The sequence below is a fragment of the Diadema antillarum genome, unplaced genomic scaffold (genome assembly GCF_040938485.1).
Source record: "Diadema antillarum isolate AM-2024a unplaced genomic scaffold, OU_Dant_1.0 scf00000137, whole genome shotgun sequence".
NCBI lineage: Eukaryota > Metazoa > Echinodermata > Echinoidea > Diadematoida > Diadematidae > Diadema > Diadema antillarum.
In genome coordinates, this window is record NW_027271026.1 from 1015409 (window position 1) to 1041313 (window position 25905).

Genomic DNA, 25905 nt, shown 5'->3' on the forward strand with positions numbered 1-25905 from the left:
AGGCTGCCATGTTTTTTCACTTCCTGAACATTTGATATTTTTGAGATACGAGGTTTTGTCACCCAAACAGTGATATGTTGTCCTGAACAATGGTGTAGAATACGGAGAGTTTGTTACAATCAAGGAGGTATGTACTAGATGAGACATAATTCATCAAAATACAGCTACAAATGAAGCAATTATAAAATCTTCTAAAGGTTCCACTTCTTCCATTTTGATTCCTGGAGCAACTTCTATGGACCTCCTCTTGCTACCACTGTAAACACCAATTGCTGGAACAAGCACAAGTTTATGAAACTCCTTACCCTTCCTACCATGCAAAACAAAAACAAAAACAAAACAAAACAAAACAAAAAACATGCTCACTGAAACGAACCGTAAATCATTCAATAAGTTGCTCATGTCATCAGTACAACATGCTCCAATTCAGATGTGCGTTTCTTCACTTTGTCTCCCTCTACAAATTTAATTTGTAGAGGGAGACAAAGTGAAGAAACGCACATCTGAACCTTCACCCCTCTGAATAATATCTTTCTTTCATTTATGCTCCAATTTGTTTGGTTTTTCTTGAGCAGCTATGAGCAGTTATGACGCATGGTGTAACCTTCCTGATTCTCCATCAAGTATGGTATGAATGGGAGTATTTAGGTGCAGTGAATACTGCCTTGATGAGAGCAGATGCACTCTATACCTGAACATACTTCCTTCTACCAGTAAATATGACACATGATTTCCTTGACTTATCACAAACACTACAATCGAGTGAATTGCTATCAAAGTCTTGATGAAAATTAAGTTTCAAGATCGTCATGTTAAATGTACAAATGCATGGTAACTGCTAACTTTCGAGTGCATCTACATGGGGCTAAACTACCAGCTAATCATCAAAGTGTAAAACTGTTAGTTAATCTTGATTATGAAACATCGTGTGAATCTAACAATTGACTGGCACTTACCTGCATGGTTGGATGTGACAGCCTCATGGGGCCAAGGGATACCTGATTGGCTGACCCCTGCAAGATAGCGAGAAAAGAAAAAAAAAAAATATGAAAAAAGGTGATCAAGACCAGTGATAACCTGGAAACCATACTGATGCTCACAAAGGCAAAGGGCTGCACTAGGACTGTTTACACCATATACTTTGCATGCATGATATTGTCACGAATCAGGACTTCAACAGACTGCTTTAAAATTTGTGAATGCTGTAAAAGTGGAAATTTTCGCAGTGCTGAAATTTTCCCAAATTTTGTGCAATCAGAAACTAGCGTGAAAATAAAAACACATAAATATTTTTGCTTGCCTTATGTTCCAGTAGTTGATGTCTTGATTCTGCGAAATTAAAAAAATGCACAACTCTTCTTACCCTGCTGAGCGCGAAAATAACCCCTTCTACAGTAGTTGAACTTGCAATTGCAAGCCACAGTGACAGAATGAGAAGCAAGTTGCATCTCTCTCACATGAAATATTTTCTGTGAGTTATTAAATTTGTATTTATACCAGGTGACTTCAAGAAAAGAAAAACATCACTGCATATATGGTTTGTACAGTATTATACAAATCACTGTGATATTTTCAAATTTTGCAAACAATAAAGATGTTCACACAAATTCCACATGTCCATAGCAGAATTTTCTACCCATAGCACTGCATTCTACCATTCTAGGGTGCACATTCAGAAAATGCAAAGAGTATCAATCATTCTATCAAGATCCTTTGTGCAACCTTTGTCCTACATTTCATACAAACATAGTCATAACTAGAGAGGGGCCGTCAAAGGCGGCAGACCCACGCCTAAGTACAAAGTCGGGGTAAACATAATGTGCATTCGGTCATCTACCAGAATTCGGCCACTTAATTGCCAGTGTGCTTTATCACCAGCCAGTGAGTTCTACCAAAGATCGTACACTGAAGTGTACGATCTTTGGTTCTACGGTCACATCACACGCAAATCACATCATTACACATACGGTATTAACACTCATTCACGTACAGGAAAGTCCTCAAGTCTCCTCCAAAAATCCATCGAAAATCCCAAATTCCACAGTCAAAAGTGCAGAATCGGAACTTTTCCATGCGCGCGCGAATTAAGTCGCGGAAAAAGCGCTAAAAATCGAGAAATACGCCGTTTTCTTGCGGGATATTTTGATTATAGCAAGCCGAGAGTGTGATGATATCAAAGGTCGTATGAGTGTACGATCTTTGATGGTACGATTGTATCCACAAAAGCGCAAAAGAAAAACAAAATTTACGTACCCCCTAGGCAATTACCCCTATGATTAGTGTCTACGGGAATTATTCAATGCAAGGGTTGAATGCAAATGTCTACTGCACCAGTATTCGGCCACCAACGAGCGCCGCAACGTCCCCGATGCAATTTTGCACCAACAGTGTAGAGCGCGATGCATTTTCAGCGGCCTTGCACACGCATTGACATTGAGCACGCATATCGTGCAGTGTGACTGCGACCGAGCAAATGCTCCTCCAACGAAAAAAACAATCAATGTTAATTTGAAAAATCATCAAAATACGGGCCAGTTTGTGATGACGGAGAACGAACTTTCATAAATCTAGAAGGACATAGTCCCTCAAATAGGCCTAAACGTAAATTTCGGAATTCTTACGAACATTTGAGCAGCGAAGTCGGATCGTTTGGGAGTTTATGTTTTCGTATGGTAGCGGAAAATCGCAAAGTGAGAAACGGGAAATTTTCGGAGTGGTCACTATACCATGGGGTCAAAACTTCAAGGTCACACAGAATTTGCAAGGGTCAACCGATTATCACCAAAATCTAATCGATTCTTTCCTGCCATTATCCAAACATCTCCATAACATTTCGTGCAAATCCGTTTACCCGTTCTCTTGTTATCTTGTACACAAACAAAAAAACAAACAAAAAAACCAAACAAACAAACAAACAAACATACGGAACCCTTTACATAACCCCCTGCCGATTTTCATCGGCGTGGGTAAAAAGAAAAACAAAATTTACGTACCCCCTGGGCAATTACCCCCCTACGGCAATTATTCAATGCAAGGGTTGAATGCAAATATATACTGCACCAGTATTCGGTCACCAACGAGCGCCGCAACGTCCGCGATGCAATTTTGCGCCAACAGGGTAGAGCGCGATGCAGTTTCACCGGCCTTGAACACGCATTGACAATGAGTGCGCATATCGTGCAGTGTGACTGGGACCGAGCAAAATTATTTCATGATTGAGGAATGCTCCTCCAACAAACAAACAAAAAAAGAATCAATGTTAATTTGAAAAATCACCAAATACGGGACAGTTTGTGACGACGGAGAGCGAACCCCGAACTTTCATAAATCAAGAAGGACATAGTTCCTCAAATAAACGTAAATTTCGAAATTCTTACGAATGGTGTTGAGCAGCGAAGTTGGATCGTCTTACGAACAGAGTTGCATGCAGCGAAGTCGGATCGTTTGGGAGATACGCTTTTGTATATGGCGCGCCGATCGACCAACAACACTGTTTATCGGCGATAAACACTTTATCGAGCGATAAACTCTGTTTATCGAGCGATAAACTCTGTTTATCAAGATGAAGCTCTGTTTATCACACCTTTATCAACTGATAAACTGAATTTTTCTCGATAATCACCGTTTATCGGCGGTCGATAAACAGTGTTTATCACAAAAAACTCTGTTTATCGGTCGATCGATAAACATAGTTTTTCCTCGATAAACACTGTTTATCACTTGGTCGATAAACATAGTTTTTCTCGATAAACACTGTTTATCACTTGATAAACAGTGTTTTTCGTTCGATAAACACTGTTTATCGCCGATAAACAGTGTTTTTTTCAGTGTTTATCGCCGATAAACAGTGTTTTTCGGCGATGAACAGTTAATCGGCATTATTGATCAAATGGCGCGCCATATTTGTATGGTAGCGGAAAATCGCAAAGAAACGGAAAATGTTCGGAGTGGTCACTATACCATGGGGTCAAAACTTCAAGGTCACACAGAATTTGCAAGGGTCAACCGATTATCACCAAAATCTAATCGATTCTTTCCTGTCATTATCCAAACATTCCCTGAACATTTCGTGCAAATCCGTTTACCCGTTCTCTTGTTATCTTGTACACAAACAAACAAACAAACAAACATACAAACAAACAAACAAACAAACAAACAAACAAAAAAACAAACAAACAAACAAACAAACATACGGAACCCTTTACATAACCCCCTGCCGATTACATCGGCGTGGGTAAAAACAAGGAACTGCACAGAAGTTTGTACATTTACACATATCTGTATACAGCAATTAAAAACAAGGATTTATTTCTTATTCTGAATTTTTTCATATTAACACCAGACATTTGCAAAATGAGGATCTGTCTAACCCAGCACAGCACATGTTCTTAGAATACATGTATGAGCTACTCTAAAACCAGAAATATTTGTGAATTTCATAAGGAGACAATATTTGTGAATTTCATGAGGAGACAAGATTCGTAACATTGAAATGTGCGCAAAAAAGTTCTTGTCTATACTACAGTATGGAATGCCAGTGGCAATTCTCTGAAAATTACATGCTGGGAAAAAGGCCATCAGCTCCATTTCGTGAAAATTTCATGACTCGAATATTTCTGGTTTTACGGTAGTATCACAGTGTAGTTATTGACACGAGGATGTTGACAAACTAAACATTTGAGATTCTGTATTTGCCTTTAAGGGCTGAACATTGACATGCACTTGTTCACTTGTGTGCAATACGTTGTTATAGACATAAATAGTAATATCACACATGATGCAAGTCTGACTCAAGCAGGACGAGTATCATTAGGCGTTTTCACGTCAGCCCGATGTTTCGAAATAGCGCGCTATTTTCTGACTTGGGAAATTGGTAAATATCTTGATCTTGGATTTTTATTGGGCTGATGTGAAAACGCCTACTGTGTGTTTCTCCCGGATGTTTGTCTCAGGTGACCTCAGAAGGAATTCCCTGAACATCTTTCTCATAAAGAAAAAGATGACCATCCATTCTAAGATTAAACCAGCTGAAACGGACCAAACTGTAGGTGGCAAGAATGGGGTTGGCAGTTCCATTGTGACGGCATTTGTGCTTCCAACAATACATGTACACATGCACTGCTTTGGCATCAATGCTGCCAAATGACTTAACGAGCATCATTCAGTGGCCATGTTTGCATTATCAGTCTGTAAATGGCATGACCATCATCTCTTGCTTCCTTCTCACTTGGCAAGCTTCACTCCATCAGACATGCTTGACCGCATCACATTCAATATCTATGGGGGGGGGGGAGGTGGCCAATGATACGGGGATTTCCCCCTGCCTTGTCCAGATTTTGTTTCAGTTTCTCCGCAGAGGTGGCTTTCAGTGGTCTTTCATGCGGATCCAGATTTTATCTGCAAAATTTGGACTTGCTTCATGCATTACCAAACAAGCGAAAGAAAGCATGCATTATATCAAAATATACACCATATACTATAGGGTTAGGTTCTGTTGCCTATGGTGACTTGAAAAATTGACTGCAGATTATTTGCAATGAATGAGAACCGTCTCTGTACTATAGCCTCGGTTCAGGGCACATCCATTTGTTATCTCGATATATGACAGACCACTGGGGGATCATCAAGCAATCATTCTGTGATGAAGTCACTCTCTGTTGCACAGCTGCATTGTGAATTCGATGTGGCTTCAATAAGAAAGTGGATATGACTTTGGTATGATGACTGAATATGTTGCTACGTGACGACTGAATACCAGACTACTTCCTGGCTTGCAGTCAGTGGAGGAGAGGGGTTGGCCTGGGTCAAACCCACTGAAATTTCATCCCTTCCACTGAGCAGATCTCCAATAGGAGAGAAGAAAGGGATCAAGAAGGTCATGGGGAAAGACGTCATCAACGAAAAACCGTGAAAAAACAACAACATACCGTACATCAACACATAAGCAACAGGCGTCATAACTCGACAACTGATATGTTTTGAGCATGAGGAGGGCGAAATTGGTCCTGTAGATAAACAAATGGCTCAATCCAACCTGATGGCAGATTTTACATCAGGAAGAACATACTTAACGGACAGCAACACAATACCACACCAGCATCATACTCATGGAGGTTGTGTATTTCTGTAGAGAATATTTCTTGATGCGGCATGCCTCAAAAAAAAAAAAAAGAAGAAGTATGATTCAGTGAAGAATGAGGTTGGATGGTGGCTGTGCAACACCCAAGAAAATCAGCTATTTGATTAAAAAAAATTCATACACCTACAGGAATTTCATCACATTCTCTTTTCTAGGTGTACAGTTTCAACACTGTATGGAGCCTGTCACTCACAATGAGCTCTCAATAGTCCCAACAATAACAAAATCTGTCAGCACAATGCCGTCCACCATTTGGCATCACAGTTTCATGGCAATGCAGCTACCTAGTAAACTGTACTATGCTACTGAAGCAAAAACAGGGTGTCTAAAAGTTCTTGATAATCAGACTCATTCAAATCTTTGTATTTCATATGACTAAGGATTCATCATAATCTGTTTCAGTTTGGTAGCAAAATGGAAGAAAAATAAAGACTGTCTGAGAGAAAGAAAAAAATATCTTAGCTACATAAGAAGTGTCAGCAGTACAGGCGTGATGTGTATGTATTCCTATCAATGAAAGACTGTATCCCAGCTACCAATTGGGTTTACAAACAATGGCAAGCACTTATCAGATAACAGCTGATAGTTATACTAACTTCTCCTTTAGCTGCACGACAAATGTACAAAAACTGTTTCTGTCAGTGTTGCTTTGTTTTGTTTTCCCCAGTGTGTGTTAAAATGTGAAATTGACAGACACATAATGCATGGGAACTGCTGGATACACAGCAGCACCCTCTTATGTGTGTGTGTGTGTGTGTGTGTGTGTGTGTGTGTGTGTGTGTGTGTGTGTGTGTGAGTTGATGCCTTTGTTGTTGGGGTTTTGTTTAGCAGTTTACATTTGAATTAAGGGGTGATTGGATAGACACACTGAATAATTTCTTATGGTCTAAGTAAAGTCATATAAATTATCTTTGAGACTATATTGAGATATCTCAGTACAATGAGCACATTGACAACAACCTTTATCCTGCATTTGATTTTTAGTGCCAGTTCCAGTTTATTCAAATATGATTCATCAATCTGAATTGTACAATGCAATGTAAGTCTTAATTGAAACAGGCATCACATTTATGTTCAATATTAAAGAAAGTTACCGGTATTTGCAATCTCTATTTGTACAACATCACATGAATTTCTTTTTCTTTTTCTTTTTTTGTGTTCCTGTACACAGAGTAAAATACAGTGCATTCTTCAACTGCTCTGGAGAAATAGGCGTTCACACTAGCATAGCAGCAAGTTCTTTCTTGTCTAAAACTATACCTTACACATGTTCTGTCTAGGTAAATGATATATAGATCTCCTATCCCATCACCATATACATACCTCTACATGAACATAAACCAATTCTGTGTATCATGCTCCCAATGTAGACTACTGATATACGGACTGGGCACTGAAAGGCATGTGGCACTAGAGTGTTGTATTGGACGAAATGAAGAACCCCAGGCCAAGTCAATTACTGGTATGACGAATACAATAAGAGGGTCTCCACTCCTGCAGTTGATATAAAGTCCACAATGTCAAGATCCCTGCCGAGCTCTGACCTTTTCAATAACCTCTCCCTAGGTTGAGAAAAACCATGGTGGAAACCATGACAGACAGACAGACAGACAGACAGATTGCTGCATAATAGGCCTATAGCTTCAAACTGCCCACTGCAAGTCTGTACAATGTGGGCTATTATGGGCCCTTTGCCAGAAAAAAAAGACTGAATGCTCAATGTGTATCATTTACATTTGCATAGATCTTCTCTTCATAATTACCCGGTATTATCTGATACCTACGTTACACAGTATCAACAAAAAGATGCACTGGACATTATCGTGTCCATTTGGACAGAGATGTCCCGACTTTACAATGCAGCTTAATTTAGAGATTAATGTAACCTTTGTTGTTAATTTAATATAGAATTTGCCAAGTACTAGAGCATTTTTGAAGGGATTCCTAAACTCCAAGTCAAATGGTTTTCATACTTTCTATGAGCGTCGAAAATTCGAGGTGATGCCAGCCGATGTGTGGTGATACCGGCCGATGCCGGCCGATACCGGCCGATGCGTGGTGACACCTCGAATTTTTCCTCAGTAGAAACAGATCGGGTAGTGGCCGATGCCGGCTGATGCGAGGTGCTCCGTCGTCCATCTATTGAGGTGGTCGATGCGTGGTGACGCGAAGGACGATTCTCAGTAGAAACACACCGGGTAACGAAATTCGTGGTGTATCGGACGTCTAGAATTTCTCCCCGCGCTTTTCAATCAGTTCATCGCACACACTCCTTCGACACATGTGTACAAAATACGTGTGTACACCCAGCGACCGTGTTCGCATCATGCTTTGTTTGTACCAACTCGCTTGTGTATGTGTTATAGGCCCTATACGTTACGTTACATGTGAATTGTGGCATTCATCGTCTATTGTATAAGCCCTCATCACTTACTTGATTTTACACCGCGTTATTTCATTTTATATTATCTCGAATCGCGAGAGTACCACATTAGTATGTGGCAGCCTTGAGAAAATCTCAACTGGACCCTCTCTCCAAAAATTTCTTATCAGTCAGTGGCAGGATACCAGTATGTTAGTTCGGGGTATATTGAATGGGAAGACGAAGAGAAATGGCTAATCAAAAAATAGCCGACGCAGTTGTAGCAAAGCAGGCAGGGTTCGGATCGTATAACAGGCAGTGCGCGCGTGACCCAAATCTGTGACTTAAAAATACCTGACTTCCGGAATCGCCGCATTAGCATGTCACTTTTGCATCACCTCGTATTTTATCGCTCAGTAGAAACAGCTCGAGTGGTCGTAAAATGCGAGGTGCTGCGTTGGTCACAATTCGTGGCGATGCCAGGGATGTGAGGTGCTCTCAGTAGAAACACGCTCTTTGTAATACAATGTACGCAACTCAAGCACCACCTCCCCCCCCCCCCCCCCCCCACCACCACTCTTTCAATCATGGCTGTTCTTTTCATGTACCAGTACTTTTTTTAAATGAAAAATTGTCACTTTTTGTTTTTGCTTTGTTTTCCTCTTTTGACAATGGCTGCTCATCAAATTTGTTAATCTTGTGATTTTATCTGATTGTGAAACAATAAAACATTTAATCAAAAAAGCACACATCCCCAATACACACACATATATTTTTATCTTTTCATTTTGTTTTTATTATTTGGGAGTATCTATCAATCTAATCCACTTTCTAAACCTAATCATTTTTTTTCTCTCTCTCCATCTACAGTATCTCCACTATCTATTTCTCTTTCTCTCCTATTCTCTCTTGAACAGATCACAACCGAGGAGCACCACCTCATTTCCTCACTTCCAAGTTTGCCGAAGGCGACGGCTGACGTACTGTAGTCATAAAAGCGCTTTGGCTTGGTCGTTTCCTCCGTAATGAGACGCTCCATTAGCTGGCCATATACATTGCATTGTGAGGCATGCGACCGTAACACCTATCGAGGATGGGGGAAGCGGCTGCCATTGACTTTAAATATACACATATTTCTTTGTACTTTGTCTGTTAGTTAGAAAACATGTTCATTCAAATACTGTCGTTTGAAGAGATTTCAGTGATTACAAGATATAATGATGTCATCCACTCCCCAGTTCTCTGCAACTGACATACAGGTGTATCCTGTTACAGACATCTATACTGCACAGCTACAAATAAGTCTTCTGAGCAATATCTCTGAGAACTTACTGTATACACCATATATTTAGTGAATCTATTTTTTTTTTGTGTGTGTGAATCAGGACTTTCTATTAAACAATTTTGTGAGTGGTTAAATTCACGATCATGGAGTGCAGAAATGAACAGGGAAATGTACATGTGCACATTGCATTCATGTTGGGTTCAGAGTTGATATTTTTTGTGTGTTTTTAAATTCACACAGAGCACCCAGCTCACAAAATTGGCCAAATAAAAAACACCAAACAAACCTGCAAAATAAATGGTGTATATACAGAAATACCTAAGAGGACAATGGTGTCCGCACAAACTGTTAAAGCGAGACAAATGAATTTAGAAAGGTGATACTGACCATTTCAATTGAATACAGACTGCATCCTGTCAGCACAACATAATTGTCAGCTTAACCTTGCTTGAATGACATAAAGTCACACACACAAACTTCTAAACCATACAGGCTGACATTTACAATAACAACAAAGTAGAAAAACAAAGCAAAGCTTTAAATCATCCTTTATCCACCTACTTAGAAACTGATTTCCATGCAATCATGAGAAACCCTATTGCAAGATTACATTAATGTGAGTATCCTGTCCATGATGTGATAGTTGCAATGTTACAACGACAATTGCAAATCCAGGTAAGAAGAATGAAAGTTGAATAATTATCAAAAAGAAAACAAAGAGAAAAGGAAATTGTATCATTGTAACCAAGGGTCTCACAACAATCTTGAATGTGTTAGCTTTTACTATGACTACACCTTAAATTCTTCCTCTGAGCCACTAACAAAACTTTCGCCCAGTCTCATCAATCAACATTTATAAGCAATGACGTAAACTACTCTGTACATAGCATGCTTCAATGTCTTTACTCTTTTGGAAACAATGTCAGGTACATGTATACTGGTACAGCAATCCATCATAGGCAACTACAATTGACATGATAACCAACAAATAATTTCAGTCACTGCACATCAAAACCCTGAAAATGAAAAAACATGAGCAAGAAAAGGTCCACACACAAAACCAGTGTAATACCGACTTGGCACTTGATGAAATTACATTTATGAGTAAGGAGCAGTGTGGGAAAAACTGTAGAATTAGACATTTGCAGAGTGGAAATGTTCACAAATTTCCCGCAACTAAAAGCTAGCATGAAAATACAAGCATGGGAATATCTGTTTGTTATATATGCACCACTACGTAGTGTCTCGATTCCGTTGAATTAAAAACATGCTAAGTTCATCTCACTCGGCTGAGTGCAAAAATTTAATCACACAAAAATATCCCCTTTTACAGCACCTGAGAATGCATGATTCTTAAAGGTATTGTTTATCAAAAAAATGTTTGAGTTTTCATGTTTGATGCATGTGTAGGTCAGTTGTATCGCAAAACACCCTACCAAATAAAAATTTCGCAATAGAGCCTTACTAGAGATATCACTATTTATCTAAATAAACCGTAACTGTAGACGGTTTATTGTAGAAACATTTCTATTATAACTATTGTTCACATTTTGTTTATTTAACAATATTTTACTTAACATTGATTCTACTGATTAACATTATTACATCAACTAGCAGCACCCGTGGAAATCCACGGGTCTGAGGGGTTTTATTCTTTTTTCTCATAATACGATTTTGCACATTTTTATTGAAGAAATAAAAAGAAAAGTCTTCTCATTCTTTCGTTAATTGTGCTGTCTTCTAAATGACCACCCTTCCCAGAAATTTAATAATACAGCTGTACATTTTTGTAGTATGTGCCCGGCGATCCGGTTCATTGGCAGGGATCATTCCCGCCACTACTTGCTTTCATTATAGAACTTGAGTTTCGAGGGGTTATTTGCACCCGTTGAAGTCCAACAGTTGTCTTGTTGCCCCTCACCCCCCCCCCCCACACACACACATTTCCACCTCCGCAGGGCAAAAAACAAAAACATTCAGGGAAAATTACCAAAAACTCAAATGAGATTCCCCGAAAGTTCTGCCCAAAGATTGTTCCCGTCGAAACGGGAAGATATTAACACTATGACTTTGATTGCCCCCTGCTCTTGCATCCACGCAGGCACCCGCGGGAATCCATGGCTGGTCTCAAGGCCTCGGTTTGTTTGTTTGGTTTTTTTTTTCATATTTCTTTTCCCCACGTTATGAGAGAAAAATAAAATATTTTCGTCTTCATTTGCTCCCCCCCTTTTTGTTTTTAATCACCAAAACTTGGCTTGATATATCATAGAACCATCATCTGCTTCAGACTGTATACATTATCATAATTAATATTAGGCCTACCACATATTGCTCCCATTATTGTTATTATTATTATTATTATTATTATCATCATTATCATTATTATCATTATTATCAGGCACCCGTGGGAGTAGGGTCTCACGACCTCGTATTTTTTTCTTTAATATTTTTTCCCATGTTATGGAAGAAAGGAGAATATATATTCGTCTTCATTTGCTCCCTCTTTTTTTTTTGTCACCAAAACTTGGTTTGATAGACCATAGAACCACACATTCTATTTCCACTTGCAATTTTAAAAATAGGCGGTTGGCAAAGCAAGGTTTTCCCCTACGTCCGCTCATCTTATGAATATGTATGATTACAGCAGCTCTGCAGCTTAAACGAATGGACACAGCTACGCGTGTAATCTGATATGGAAGGGTACGACGATCGGCAAATACATTTATAACAGTCTGCGTACAATGACATCGGACTTGAGAGCAAACGGCGAGCAAACTAAATGACGTACCTGAGCTGCATAGTATTCTGCAGTTGTGCAAAATACAATTAAATAACAACGTTCGTTGTTTTCATTTTGGGGACGCCAATGGCGAACTGTACGTAAATGCCCTTGTAGTCCATATCACGCGCACGCCATCGTCAATACATTACATACACGTAACAGGCGGAGGCAAAGGTACATCACAGAACTATACACACAGTGTAGAGTGTGTAGAGTTCTGTGAGGTACATTGTGTGTGTGCGTACGCGTCCGCCGGAAGATGTCAGAGATTTCGCTGCATCCATCATCTTTAGTATCCCACTGTCTCTGCAAGCTAATAGATGAACGGTCGAGAAAGCAGGAGTCCAGCGCAGGTTCGGTGAATATTAAAACGCTCGGCTCTTTCGTCACGCACAAAAATGCATTATGCATCTATCTAATTAATTTTTCTTTTTCGTCCTCGACGTCGACACGGAGGCGGAGCGGGGACGGAACCCGCGCCATTCGATGCAGGATACTCTCCTGCGGCCGACGGCACCGGTCGCAGCTGCCCGGAGCCGACGGCTCGGGAGGAGATAGAAAAACCAGCAACGCCGGAATAAAACAGGAAATACATAAGGCCGCGACAACAACAACAACTTCGAGTATTATAATAGTAGATGGTTGTCTCTATCCCTAACTCACATTTAAAACTATTTTGAAGCACTAAAGCTGGGTTTTTGTTTCATCTACAAGTGGTAAATAATGCCTTTAAGATACAAGCTCAGTAGAGACATTCTATATTATGCTAGTGGTGTGTGTTGAAAAGTATTTTGATACATACAATGTATCTACAGTATATGGCTTCAATCCTGGTGTCAAGCTATTTTTGGTATTTGCTTCAGCACTTCATTCAAGATAGGTTAGCATATTCTGTAATAGAAATTCAAATTGATGAGTATACACACATTGTATGGTCCAGGGTATATGTTGGGTGTATTGCACACTATGGACTCACATAGTACACTGCATACAGTTCTTTATATAAGCCTTATATTTTGTGGTGTTTTTATTTTCACAAATCTTATAAGTCAACTGATGTTCACAAAATTAACATTCATAAAAATATTGCTTAACACACACTAAACACTATCAATATGTTGCATATATGGTCGCCAAGGTGGGAAATCACTAGCTTTTCTCTTGAAGACAGATTTAATTCTTTCTCATTCTATCCATGTGGTTCTCAATCACAAATCAAACCACTCACAAAATTCTCTCACAATATCTAATTCTAACAAAAAAAAATTACGCTCATGGAACACTATGCCATTACATACGGTGTAATAAAGTAAAATGTACCATGAAATGACAACAAAGAAATCTGCCTCTCTTTCATTCACCTGTCATTATTACTTAGTACTCCATTGTCCACATGAATTCATTATGTCAATCCCATTGTGCAGCTGATTTCTCGCTCTCTCTCTCTCTCTCCCTGGGACCTCACAATCAATGTCCAATTAGACATGGTGTTTGAAGAATTAGTGCAGTGTTTGCCCTCGGCAGCCCGATCAATACATTGAGTTTACAATAATTGTCGGAGACATATGCCATTCACAAAGAAACACATGTCTCACGAGACTGACTGCGATAATGCAATTGATGGATGTCGCCACGGCAACAGAAATTTTAGCAATCTCACACCAACCTCAGTGGCACACTGATGAAATGCCCAGCACCCTGCTAATTGGAAAGAGAAACAGCCTCAGCACAGAAAAACACAATGCATGACAATAGCAACATCCTTAGCCAATACTGCAAAGCAGGGCACACAAACAGAAGCTCCTATTCATTTCGAGGGACTGAAAAACAACACAAAAATCTCAGTCTGTTAGGACCTCTGTGCACTGTCCAGCATTATCAGCATTGATTCTCATATCAGGGTCACTCACTTGTACCAGTCGTGATGTGGGCAAAGTACAATATAAGCACTTCTTATCATAGCGTATAGTTATCACCTTAAAACATATATACCAAGCAACTGCAGGTATACTGAATTCAGAATTTCAATCCTCCAGGAGCATGATTTTGAAGACAGATCAGAAATGAACATTTCATGACCCTCAGAACGACTGTTTTCTCCTCTTGAACTGCATATTAAAAAAAAAAATACAAAAATCAAAATCCAGACAACTGCATGCTTGTACTTTGCATGGACTGCCATTCAAGTTTAAACACGAATAGTTGATAATGCATATTAGAAACATTTAAAGCAGCAACATATCGAGCCAGTAATCAGTTCGACGTACATTCAGATGTTGCCCAACAAGAGATCTTCATATAATGTAGAAGAATAACAAGTATCAAGTCTAGACTTTATGTACCCAGGTAGCTTTACTTTTTAATTAACTTTGCATTGTTTCTCTCACTTGGGTTTGATACTAAACCTTTCACATGAAGTTTTGCTAAGTACTACATGTACAAAGGTCTGCTCTGGGACCTTGTTTTACACAAGGTCTACAAGAAGACAGCAAATTATGTTAGATGCTTACGATACGCTGAGCTCATCAGCTCCAAGCCAATGATATTAAACTTAATTGTGCATCAAATGAATGTATCAGCATTATGTCATTAAAGGTAATGAGTCATAATCTATTTCTTTTTCAGTGGGGGGGGGGGGGGGGGGGAGGGAGGACAAAAGAAAAAAACACAGGCCTACTACTGTAAAGATACTTTCACGGCATGAAATTTTTGCAACTTGGAGCCAACTGCCTTTTTCGCAGTGTATGAAATTTTTACGAATTGCCACTGGCATTCCATGCATATAATGTAGACAAGAACTTTTGAGTGCATTTTAATTTTGTGAATCTTGGCTCTTGTGAAATTCGCAAAATGAAACTTTTGAGTGCATTTTAATTTTGTGAATTTTGGCTCTCATGAAATTTGCGAAATGAAACTGCAAATGAACATTTCTAATTTTTACAGATCATATCATAACTCAATTGCCTTTAGTCATAATACAGCAAGATCACCAGTGTCTCTCAGAAAGTTTGATACAACTTCAGTTTGATATAATTTTCGAGAACTTGTCAATTCTTTACAAAATGTCTAAAAGTTAACACTTTCTAAAATAATCCTATCAATAATGTCATCTTGAAATAAAATTCAGTGGACATAAGGAGGGCAGAGTAAAATCAATTGGATTCTCACTATGCCCTAAATTACAGATCAAATTTTGTCCTGGTATCGAAAGATATTGATATCACTGTCGAAGTTACATTATAGCAACACTATTTTGTGAGAGACAAAAAAAAATGATAACAAAGCTATATAAATAAAAATAAACCATAGACAATTCAAATACACAGAATATTGACCATAAGATGAATACCCACAAGTATGTGGAGTTGGGTTCCAAAATTCTTTCCAAACTTGTGTGTTTGCATTCACTTGAAAACATACTATTACACTGCATCTTCTTGCTCTTTGTTTCAGTATTTGAAGGACAAGTTCATCTTCATAGACATAGTAGAACACATCAGTGAGAGTTTGAGCAAAATCGGACAATCCATTAAAAAGTTATGAATTTTTGAAGTTTCTGCTCAGTCACAGCTGGGTGAGAAGACTACTATAGCTTGTGATGTCACACGTGTGTACAACGATATAAAGAAAGAATAAAGAAAATTCAACATATTTTCACTTTTCTCGCATAACATAAGATTACAGAACACTCGACATCTCTCTTTCAGAAGGCAGGGGGAATAACATCAGCAACAAGTCAAAGAAATGTGCATTTTATTCAAAAAGTAAAGTTTTGTGAAATTCTCTTTTTATTTTCCTTATGTCGTTGTACGCATGTGACATCATACACTGTGGTAGTCTTCTCATTCAGCAGTGACTGCAGAGATAACTGTACTTTAAGAATTCATAACTTTGGAACGGATTGTGCGATTTTCCTCAAACTCGCACTGATGTGTTCTACTAATATTGCTGCATTCACTCAACCCACATGTCTATGAAGGTGAACTTGTCCTTTATAGGCATAATTTACCATTTACAGATGAAATAAAAACCCAGCATTAACGCTTCAAAATTATTCTAATATGTGAGTTATTGATAGAAACAACCATTGTAAAAATTTGAATCTGTATAATCACTGTTAAGTGTTGTTAAATACACAAAATGTGAACAATAGTTATAATAAAAATGTTTCCAGACTTTTAATACCGTCTACAGTTATGGTTTATTGAGAAAAACACTGATATCTCCTTATATTTTAGGCTTTATTGCGAAAATTTTATATGGTAGGACGTTTTGTGATACAACAGACCTACACATATCATATGCATCAAATGTGATATCTTGAACATTTTTGAAATCACTGCTCCCAAAGGTAAACTGAACCTTTAATTTCAGTGAATCTATGCTATATGATCGCTGCTGTTATTCATTTTAGTCCAATGCACAGTTCACACAGATATTTGATATCAAAAGTTAATTTTACAGGAAGCACTATTTTTGGTGGACTTTGGCTGACAAAATCAGGCAAAGAAACAGATATATCACTTTTGTTCTTACATTATACATGTATTTGATATCAAACACTTGGTAGCAACGGCAAGTCAGTCTGGATATTGGTTTGTTCCACTCCAAACATGGAAGGGTTACCGAACTGTCATACAAAACAACAGACATCTCCTTGTGCAGTGAGTAGGGTCCTTGACTATTATGTAATGCCCTGACAACCAGGGTACATGCGTTTTTGTTCTTGGGTCCATGGGGGAGGGTAAGCAAAGATGCACAAGGGATCAGCGTTAGGCTATTGTTGCTCCCAGGTTGCTTGTAAGGTTTGTTTCTAAAAGGAGAGTTTTAATAGGTTACATCTTTAATGGATCAAGGACGGACTTAGTATTAAAAGCACAGGAGTTCTAATTGCCTACAGAGAGTCTGATCCCATGGCTGTATTAGAAATTTTACCTTTTACCTTCAATACCAGAAATTTTACCTTTCCAAATGAGCAGTGCTGCTTCTCCACTAGAAATGCAGCAATGATAGGACACACCCAGGCATTTACTACAACAACAAAACAAATCTTCCAGCAAGTGACCATAGAACTGCGGCCATATTTACTAGGTAGACCCACAACCTCTTTTGGGTCTGAAGTCAAGCTTTTCACCATAGGACCATGACATCTAGTACAACCCCTAGTATAAAAGATGTAATTAATAATTTCAGTTGATATCCTTTACCATTGTCAGTGTGCAGTCTCCCTCTCTCGGTTAACCTGACTGACACCTAACTTTCTTTGCTATTTTACTTTACTTCACAAAGAACGACATTAAAGGTTGCCAAGCATTGTCAATCTTTGTTTCCTTGTGACCCAAATTCGTGCTTCACTACCTACACACTAAAATGTGCCTGAACAACAGACTTGAAGGATTATCTGTGTCCACCCTTCCTTTCTTCTCCTTCCCTCAAGTTATTCTGAGGTCTAATCTCAGGGATTAAAGGAATTATAGAGACCAGTTGGGTGAATAGGACCCTAAATGGGTCATTACCACATACCAGGTACTCTCTTTCCACATTAGAGGATTAGAAGGTATGGATTGTATTTACTCTGGCTTCATCCCTTTATGTACCACACACTGTACCTCAATGGTTTTCCCCGTTAAAACTGTTCCAACTATCTTCAGTGTTCTGAGAATGATGTTGTCTTATTGACATAAATAATGTCTACGAAGATAACACTTGACATTTTGTTTGTTTTCAAAATCTGCTTTTGCTATCATCTTTACTTTTTCTTAAGGCTATAAAAACAACTTTGTTAAACCATGAAATAAGAGGCATTTTCCTACAGAGTATCTAGTAAGTAACAGAATTTTTTTCTTGATTTCAACTCCCCCCCCCCCTTTCTTATGTCTACTACATGCAGTAAAATCCTGAAAGAAAATAGGACTTTGGTTGCTTTTGAGGCACACTGCAATCTCATAAATATGACTGATTTGGTCGATTAAAGTTATTGGCTCATGATGCATCTGCAAACAAGGAGAAAATGACTTCAAAAACCATCTCCTGTGCTATGGAATTATCCAAAAGGTAAACCAGATTTGCTGTGGACATCGATCAACAGTTGTCTGAAAAATCACACCAAGTTCATTGTCTACACACTAAAAATAAATGATGCCTACATACAATTGTATTTCAGAAATGAATTTCAGATCTACGAACAGAGACCGAAGATATGATACCTCAGCTAGTTCAGTGCTTCCTTTAGCAGCAATGAGAAGGCCAAAAAGGACAAGATAATTTCATACAGGTATACTGTATAGGCTGTCAAGGTTTATAACTTACATCAGTCAGGATTTGGCCACACTGTACAGTGATGCCCTGATATTCTACCTGGCACAATGAGGGTTGAATGCCAACTATGACAGTCTGATCATAGCAATCTTCGATCAGTGGTCAATACTCTATTGTGCACGGATAAGTAGGTCTTACTCAATGGTCACTTGGTTTGAATAGGGAGTGCATTGTCAATTTTATTGGACTGCGGATTGTGATTGATTGATCGTATTAATAGTGACAAACACCTCCCAAAGAAAGCTTTGCAAGGAATGAATTCACACATAATCCTGGAGGATTCACAGAAGCACTGCCTGCTATTCAGTTTAGTTACAACCTGTGATACCAGTAGCATTTGTTGATCTGTACATTTGTAATTTGTCATCCAGACTGTAGGTATCTTTGCCATTCCAAACCAGTCCAATATACTTAAATATCACACTTAATTTTTTTTTTGCATAGAGAATAGTTGGTTTTATATGCATAAGCTACTGGAGTGCCATGTGACTTCTAAAAACTTATGCTTACAAGTAAGGTAGATAAATTGTTCATGCCTATCATAAACACACTATTATCAAGTCACCTATGTACTTCTACTTACCACCTGCCTCATGCATTTGATAAAACCAGAGCATGTTTTAGCATTATCAACAGACAAGTCACTGAAATTCTTTGTTTGTCTTTCATGATCTCAACAAAGACACATCAGGTCATCTACATACAATGTATGTGTTCACTTAAGGTTTAGAATTAAAGACAGAAATTGCCCAAGTACAAAAACATCACCTATCAACTTTTGGTTGTGGCATTTCACGAATGCAAGCTATGAAGTAATCACATTTTTCCAAGTATCCATACAAATGCTGGTACGTACCTTCTGTGTTCTCCAGCAGTGTTTTGTTTTCGAAATCAACCATACTGGTATGGTTGACTTCACATAGATGGCTAAATGAAATATAGCCAGTATTTCAAGTACGTACCGGTATCAAAATGTGTACCTTTAAATCAAAACTGCACTAAATTGTAAGGGGATATCACACTTCTCAAGTATAACCTTGACAGGTGACGATTCTTGTTCTGACATATTTCACCATCACAAGTGAAAAAGTAAACTTATGTTTGTGCCAAGTATCCATATTACGGGTAGCAACATTGTATGCTGGTACTACTTTCTATGGAGTACACACACCATGTTCTTATGGGATATTTTGTTTTCTAACTTGGCCATGCTGCACAAAATTCAGCCGGTTTCCATGGTATCAAAATGTCTGTCAATCAAAACTACACACTTCATTGTATCATGAGGTAAAATCAGGCATATTTTACAATTTTGACAGTTATCAATGATTTCTGTTCTACTATACACTGCACAAATTCAAATGATGACATAAATGGGTGCATCCATATCATCATCAGCAGTGTCTGGAAATACCTTGAATTGGAAAAAAAAGGGGACACAGCAACACCAGAGCTGGGCATTTCATCATTTTGTCAGATATTTTTTCAGACAAATTTGCTCTCAGCCAATCAGATTGTGTGGATTTCTGTAGCTTAAAACAGTTTATCAGAAGAAAAAAAAATATCTGACTAACATTGTAGTGATAAAATGCCCCCAAGGGCATGAACGTATGAAGAGAAATGTTTGTTAATTCCCAAGGTGAAATTGGTTAGACAACTAGAAATCTAAGGGAGGGGGGGGGGGGGGTGGAATTGGGAAGTATCAGGGGTAACTCTAGACAGAAAGATCCGTCTGTCCTGAGTCTTTTATTTTGTTGACGTTTGCGATGATCCGTGAAGCCAGACGCAGTCTCCGCGGAATATATCCCCAACAACCAAATACAGACTGATCTTTCGGTCAAGGGTAACAGTAACAACTTAGGATTATTCTCATCAGACATAACAAGATTGCATTATGTCACTAGTCCTCAATATGGGCATAAAATGTGCTACTTAGAATAGACTCTTGTACACAATTTTTGCTTGATTCATGCACATTTCTGCAATTTGCAGGTTGCATAATCTCCACTCCCATTCTGGGCCACCTAAAGATTCCTTTGCCCACATAAACTCAAGTTCAAGTGGCCCGGTTGGCCACCTGAAAAAAAAAAAGATAAAAAGTTATGGGCAAGTCCTGCTAATGTCAGACAATTTCTGCAGCATTCAGAACTTTCACACATGAAACAAAATACATTTTTATACAATCAAAGTCTTGACAGAATAAAAAGGAAAACTCATCACAGCTCAGGAGGCAGGGCTTAACCTTTCCGTATTGGGATCTGTGATTTGGAAATGTGCTTGCAAGTTCTAACACAATTAGTAGACAATAATAATGGGAATTTCACACAGAATCTCTGGTGTAGTACACTTTATAGGCTCTACTACTTACTAGTAGAAATTGCCTCTGTCACTGTTTTTGTTTAGGATGGGGAGACAATCCCTGTTATGTATGTTATGTAGATCTATATGTCTACTTGTTTTTATCGCAAGGACTAACTGAAAAACAGCCGTGGCTGGCTGATGTTAGTACATGATTAAATAAAATGAATGAATGAATGAATGAATGAATGAATGAATGAATGAATGAATGAATGAATGAATGAATCTGTTCCAGATCTACTTCTGCTCTATTTCTGGAGTTCAAACTCGGCTAACGTTAGTTCTGTGAGCGGCATCAAATACCAAAGTTGCTCGTGGTCTCGACACGATTCTGTATTAATTACAATTTATGGACAAACCTTCATAGTGACAGTTGACCGACTTGTCTGCGTCTCCGCTTCAATGCTAATTGTTCCTCGACGGTCCATGCGGCCATGAATCATGCTAACAGTTCCTCCCCCCGATGAACTCGTACCCTCCAAGGTGGCCTCGGTACCGCCGCCGCCGGCGGACCGGACCTGAAGATGCTGGTGTTGGCCAAAAGAAGACGGCCGCGGTGAATTCGAGTCGTCAGAATCTCGACAGTATACAACTCCACTCTGAGAAACAGTAATGCTGGGCGCACAGCCCATGGCAGATCACGACACGCAATTTTCTGTGATTTGTGGTGACCACAACGCCAGGAATCTCGGCAATGACGAAGATCCGAAGATTACTCGATGAAGTCTGCACATATACTGTCCGGTCATAAATGATGGGGATTCATGACGATAATAATCGTGGATCATTTCATCTCCTCCGCAAGTGTATCGGCATGTTGTAGCCTATATTTCCACCCCAGTACATGATCAGCTAACAAACAACAGCTGTTGGCAATTTCCACTTGTTCTTCTTCAAGAAACTAGCCGACTGAATCTACTCCTACGTAAATAATCTCCTAAAAAGTAGGTTCCCTACCGTTGTTTTTTAACGCGGTGGCGCGGCGTATGGTATACGGTAAAGTATTCCTTGCCTGTACTGTTATTACACGCAAACGGGACATCTACCACACGAGTAGATCCGATACATCTCCCTCCTTCAATATTCCTCGCATGCATGTAGCGACGCGACGCCGTGCGATTGTGTGTTGGAAGTAGCCGCGGATAATGCTGCGCTGAAACCAATGGCTTGCAGTCCGATCAATTCCCGTCCGATAGCCGAGATCATCGACGGTCATTCTCACTGGCGCCGCGGAGAGCGAACCGAGGCGCACGCACGCACGCGCACTGCGTGAAGAGAATTTCGTGAATGATGAAAAAGAGCATTTTCTCATCAGTCGCCGATCTTCTAAAATGGTGCTTGAAACAAGGTATCTCGGCCTAAGCAACATATTCCTTTAGAAGAACGTTACATTTGGTTCATCTACTTAGACTTTTTTTCCTGCAGAGATGATCGTGTTAGTGTCTCCTTTTCGGGGCTACCAACATTGGAAACTAGTTGAGAGTGAGACTCCCATAGGCCAATGTTATAATTTAGGAGTCAAAATGAGTGAGATCAATAGAAATGCATGCAAATGAAATAAAGTTTTAGAGTGAGAAAGGACCAAAATGAGTGAGTCTCACTCTCAATGAGTGAGAGTTGGCAGCCCTGCCTTGTGTACGCGTGGAAGGGGTGGGGGGGGGGGGGAGATGAAATTTTTTGTGTGTCTCTTGTAAAGTTATCTGTACGTCTCTCCATTTTCTTTGTTATGTTGTCTTTTTCTTTTTCTTTTTTTTTTTGGTTGGGACTATTCATGGGCAAACAGTGTTGCTTCTAATTTTCTTCAATCTTTTTCTCCATCATTTTCCTAACTACTATTTCCTAGTATATCTTCTTGATTTTTCTTGTCCTTTTATTTTTCCTCTTCTCCTTCTTTCTTTTCTCTTTTCTTCCTGCTTTTGTGTCCTCTTCTTCTGCAATTCATCCTAAGGCCAGTATAAAAAAAAACATCACAATGTCGACCCACTTTTCAAGGCCTCGAATGAAAATGAAAATACTCCTATCTTTTTAATTGCAGTTGGCAACTGTGTATCATTGTTTGCAAGAAGAAGTTCTAATGTAACCTTGAAATTTGTCAGTAAATTTGTCTCAAGGGGCCTTAGTTTCTGTTCTTTCCATTCATTTTGAGATAACAAAGTTTTGATAATTTGTAGATTTGCTTGATCATTTTTGTGCTCATTTCAGAAGTGCGAAAAGTGTATTGGTACTTTCCCTGATAACTTTTATTTGCGGAAATAAATGTAAATAACTAATGTGTTTATCGCAACATGTTCAATAAAAAACAAACAAACAAACAAACAAGAAAGAAACAACCACACTCTAACGATCGTAAACAAACGAGCGACTTTTGAATAATGGTATACAGGCAAACCTTTAGGCTTATAATGTATACAGCGAAAAAATATATATATCGCCAACAATGTTATGTAGGCCCTCATGAATTATAATATGCACTATCGGTCTGAATTTTGTGTTTTTATTTCTATTTTTTTATTCTAGTTAGTTTTTTGTCTCAAGATTCGCCGAGTCATTGTCATGGATAATGAGGGATTTGCTACCAGTAGGCAATATCCGGACATCGTTTGTACTTGACATGATCCGGCGTTCAAGAATATTGAGCGACGACCGTGAGTTACGGATGCGGAATGAACGCATTTATATCAATATCAGAAGTCTTTCCTGGTTGCGTGCCACGGGTTGCGTGTACGGTTGTACTATACTGTAATCAGGCAGTCCCCGAGGTAATGTTAACCAAAAAATACAAAAAAAAAAAAAAACTCACTTTTGTTATCATAAGAACTGATGACAAACCCAATGCTCGGATACCAGCTGGAGCCGACGATGACTGATGTAATATATTGTTTTCTTTTTATCATCTATCGCATAATGACGGCTGCGGCAGCTGCTGTCGAGAGGACGGTTTGTATGTGTGTGTGTGTGTGTGTGTGTGTGTGTGTGTGTGTGTGTGTGTGTGTGCGTGTGTGTGTAGTGTTTTGCGAGCCAACGTGGGGTTTGAAGCCTGAGTTTGAAGAACTTTTTTTCCCGTCTGTACAGTATGGCTGTCTGAGAGTTTTAAAATGCAAGACATTCTTTTCTTTGTTTTGTCACATAAAAGTGCTCATTAACATCCATCTGAAGGCATATCATTTTGCTTTATCAAGCGGACATCAAGTCTTTTGTTCAATGGCTTCATAAAATAACATGAAATGAAATAAAACAGAATGGTAGGAGAGTAATCACACACTTGCTCATTTTAAGAAAGATATGGAACCTGCTGTGTTTTGCATCATTTCAAATCTTTTCGCGAAACAATCTATTGATCCTTATCACTCGACGAGTGGAACAGCGTTTACCATACCCAGTAATATACAGTGGATAGCAATACGACCACCTCACAACACTCCTTTCGACTCATTGTAGGAAAATCTTTACTATTTTTCAATAAAATTAATTACAAAAAAGTATCATATTTTCCCGCGCTTAAAAGTATTCTTGGGTCTTCATAACTTCATTTCTTAACAACTTTAATGACTCTTTATATACCTTTGAAAGGCAAAGAGCTGCCATTGCTATAGATTATCAACTAAGCCAAACACGATCTTTATTACCCCCTTTTTTTTGGGGGGGGGGGCCTAGTTGTATAACAATCAGTGAGAGATATTAGTAATGTGAAGTTATTACATCATTGCCTCTTCGAATTTGCAACAAATATGATTTAAGGGACTGTACAATATACAGGTTTAGGTGTGGATTCATGTTTTGAACATTCCTAAGTGAGATAATAAGAAACCTCTTATGAAAATATGAAAGAGCGTGTAATTTTAAGAAGAATTCAACGTTGTTTGTTTGGGTTTTTTGATGAAAATTGGTTTTCAAATGGCTGAGATATCCCAAAAAGTGATAACAATAAAAGACTACAAGCCACGCCTTTTATTAGGATCTCTTTGTCTCACCTTGTTTTTGGATATCCCAGCCATTTCAAAACCGATTTTCATCAAATAAACTTTGATACCCCTTAGAATTGCATGCTCTTTGACATCTCATGTGAGAGTGGTTTCTGAATATCTCACAAAGCTTAATCCTCACCTCGAGCAGAACTGTACACACCCTTTAAAGTTAACACAGTCATATTACATGTCTTTAAAATGCAAAACTGTCTATTTCATTTTGTATCAAACATTGTTACAGATGCCTAAAATGTGAATTGTCAAAGCAATGCGTGTACATCGAGAGACACAAGAATGAACATGATTGCGTCATTACTTCCTCATTTTGCATCCTATACAGCATGTGCGTTGATATCTTGTCTACACGTGAATCTCGCACGCAACTCAATGACACAAGCATTGATACTGAAGAAACAAGGTCTGTAGTCACTAGCATCATTCGCATTGAAATGTACTGCCTTCTTTGAAGACCATTTTTTAAACTTGTTAATTTGCCGTTCTCTTCAAACCTCGAGAAATACTACCCGTATGAAGGCATACTCGTATCAGGGAGGTGGCTCTTCCATCTCCCTGCTCGTATCTTAGTGATAGATGGTGGAGTGCAGACGTAGATGGCGCTATAGCACATTGCCCAGAGCGGGTTGATAGATAGAGTTGCGACACCGGAAGTTCGCGCTGATTGGTCAATCCTTCAAA

The 25905-nt window shown here is 38.8% G+C and overlaps 1 protein-coding gene across 1 annotated transcript in view; it reads right to left on the minus strand.

The window, feature by feature from the left end:
* The window catches only part of LOC139721053 (high affinity cAMP-specific and IBMX-insensitive 3',5'-cyclic phosphodiesterase 8B-like), an 89147-nt gene extending 66903 nt beyond the window's left edge, over positions 1-22244 (minus strand). Inside the window, exons 1-2 of the mRNA XM_071632383.1 lie at positions 21604-22244; positions 957-1013 (exon numbers count right to left, since the gene is read on the minus strand). Coding sequence (XP_071488484.1) covers positions 957-1013; positions 21604-21876 — 330 coding nt within the window. The 5' untranslated portion in view covers positions 21877-22244. The remainder of the gene's footprint in view (positions 1-956; positions 1014-21603) is intronic.
* Between the last annotated feature and the right edge of the window lie 3661 nt (positions 22245-25905).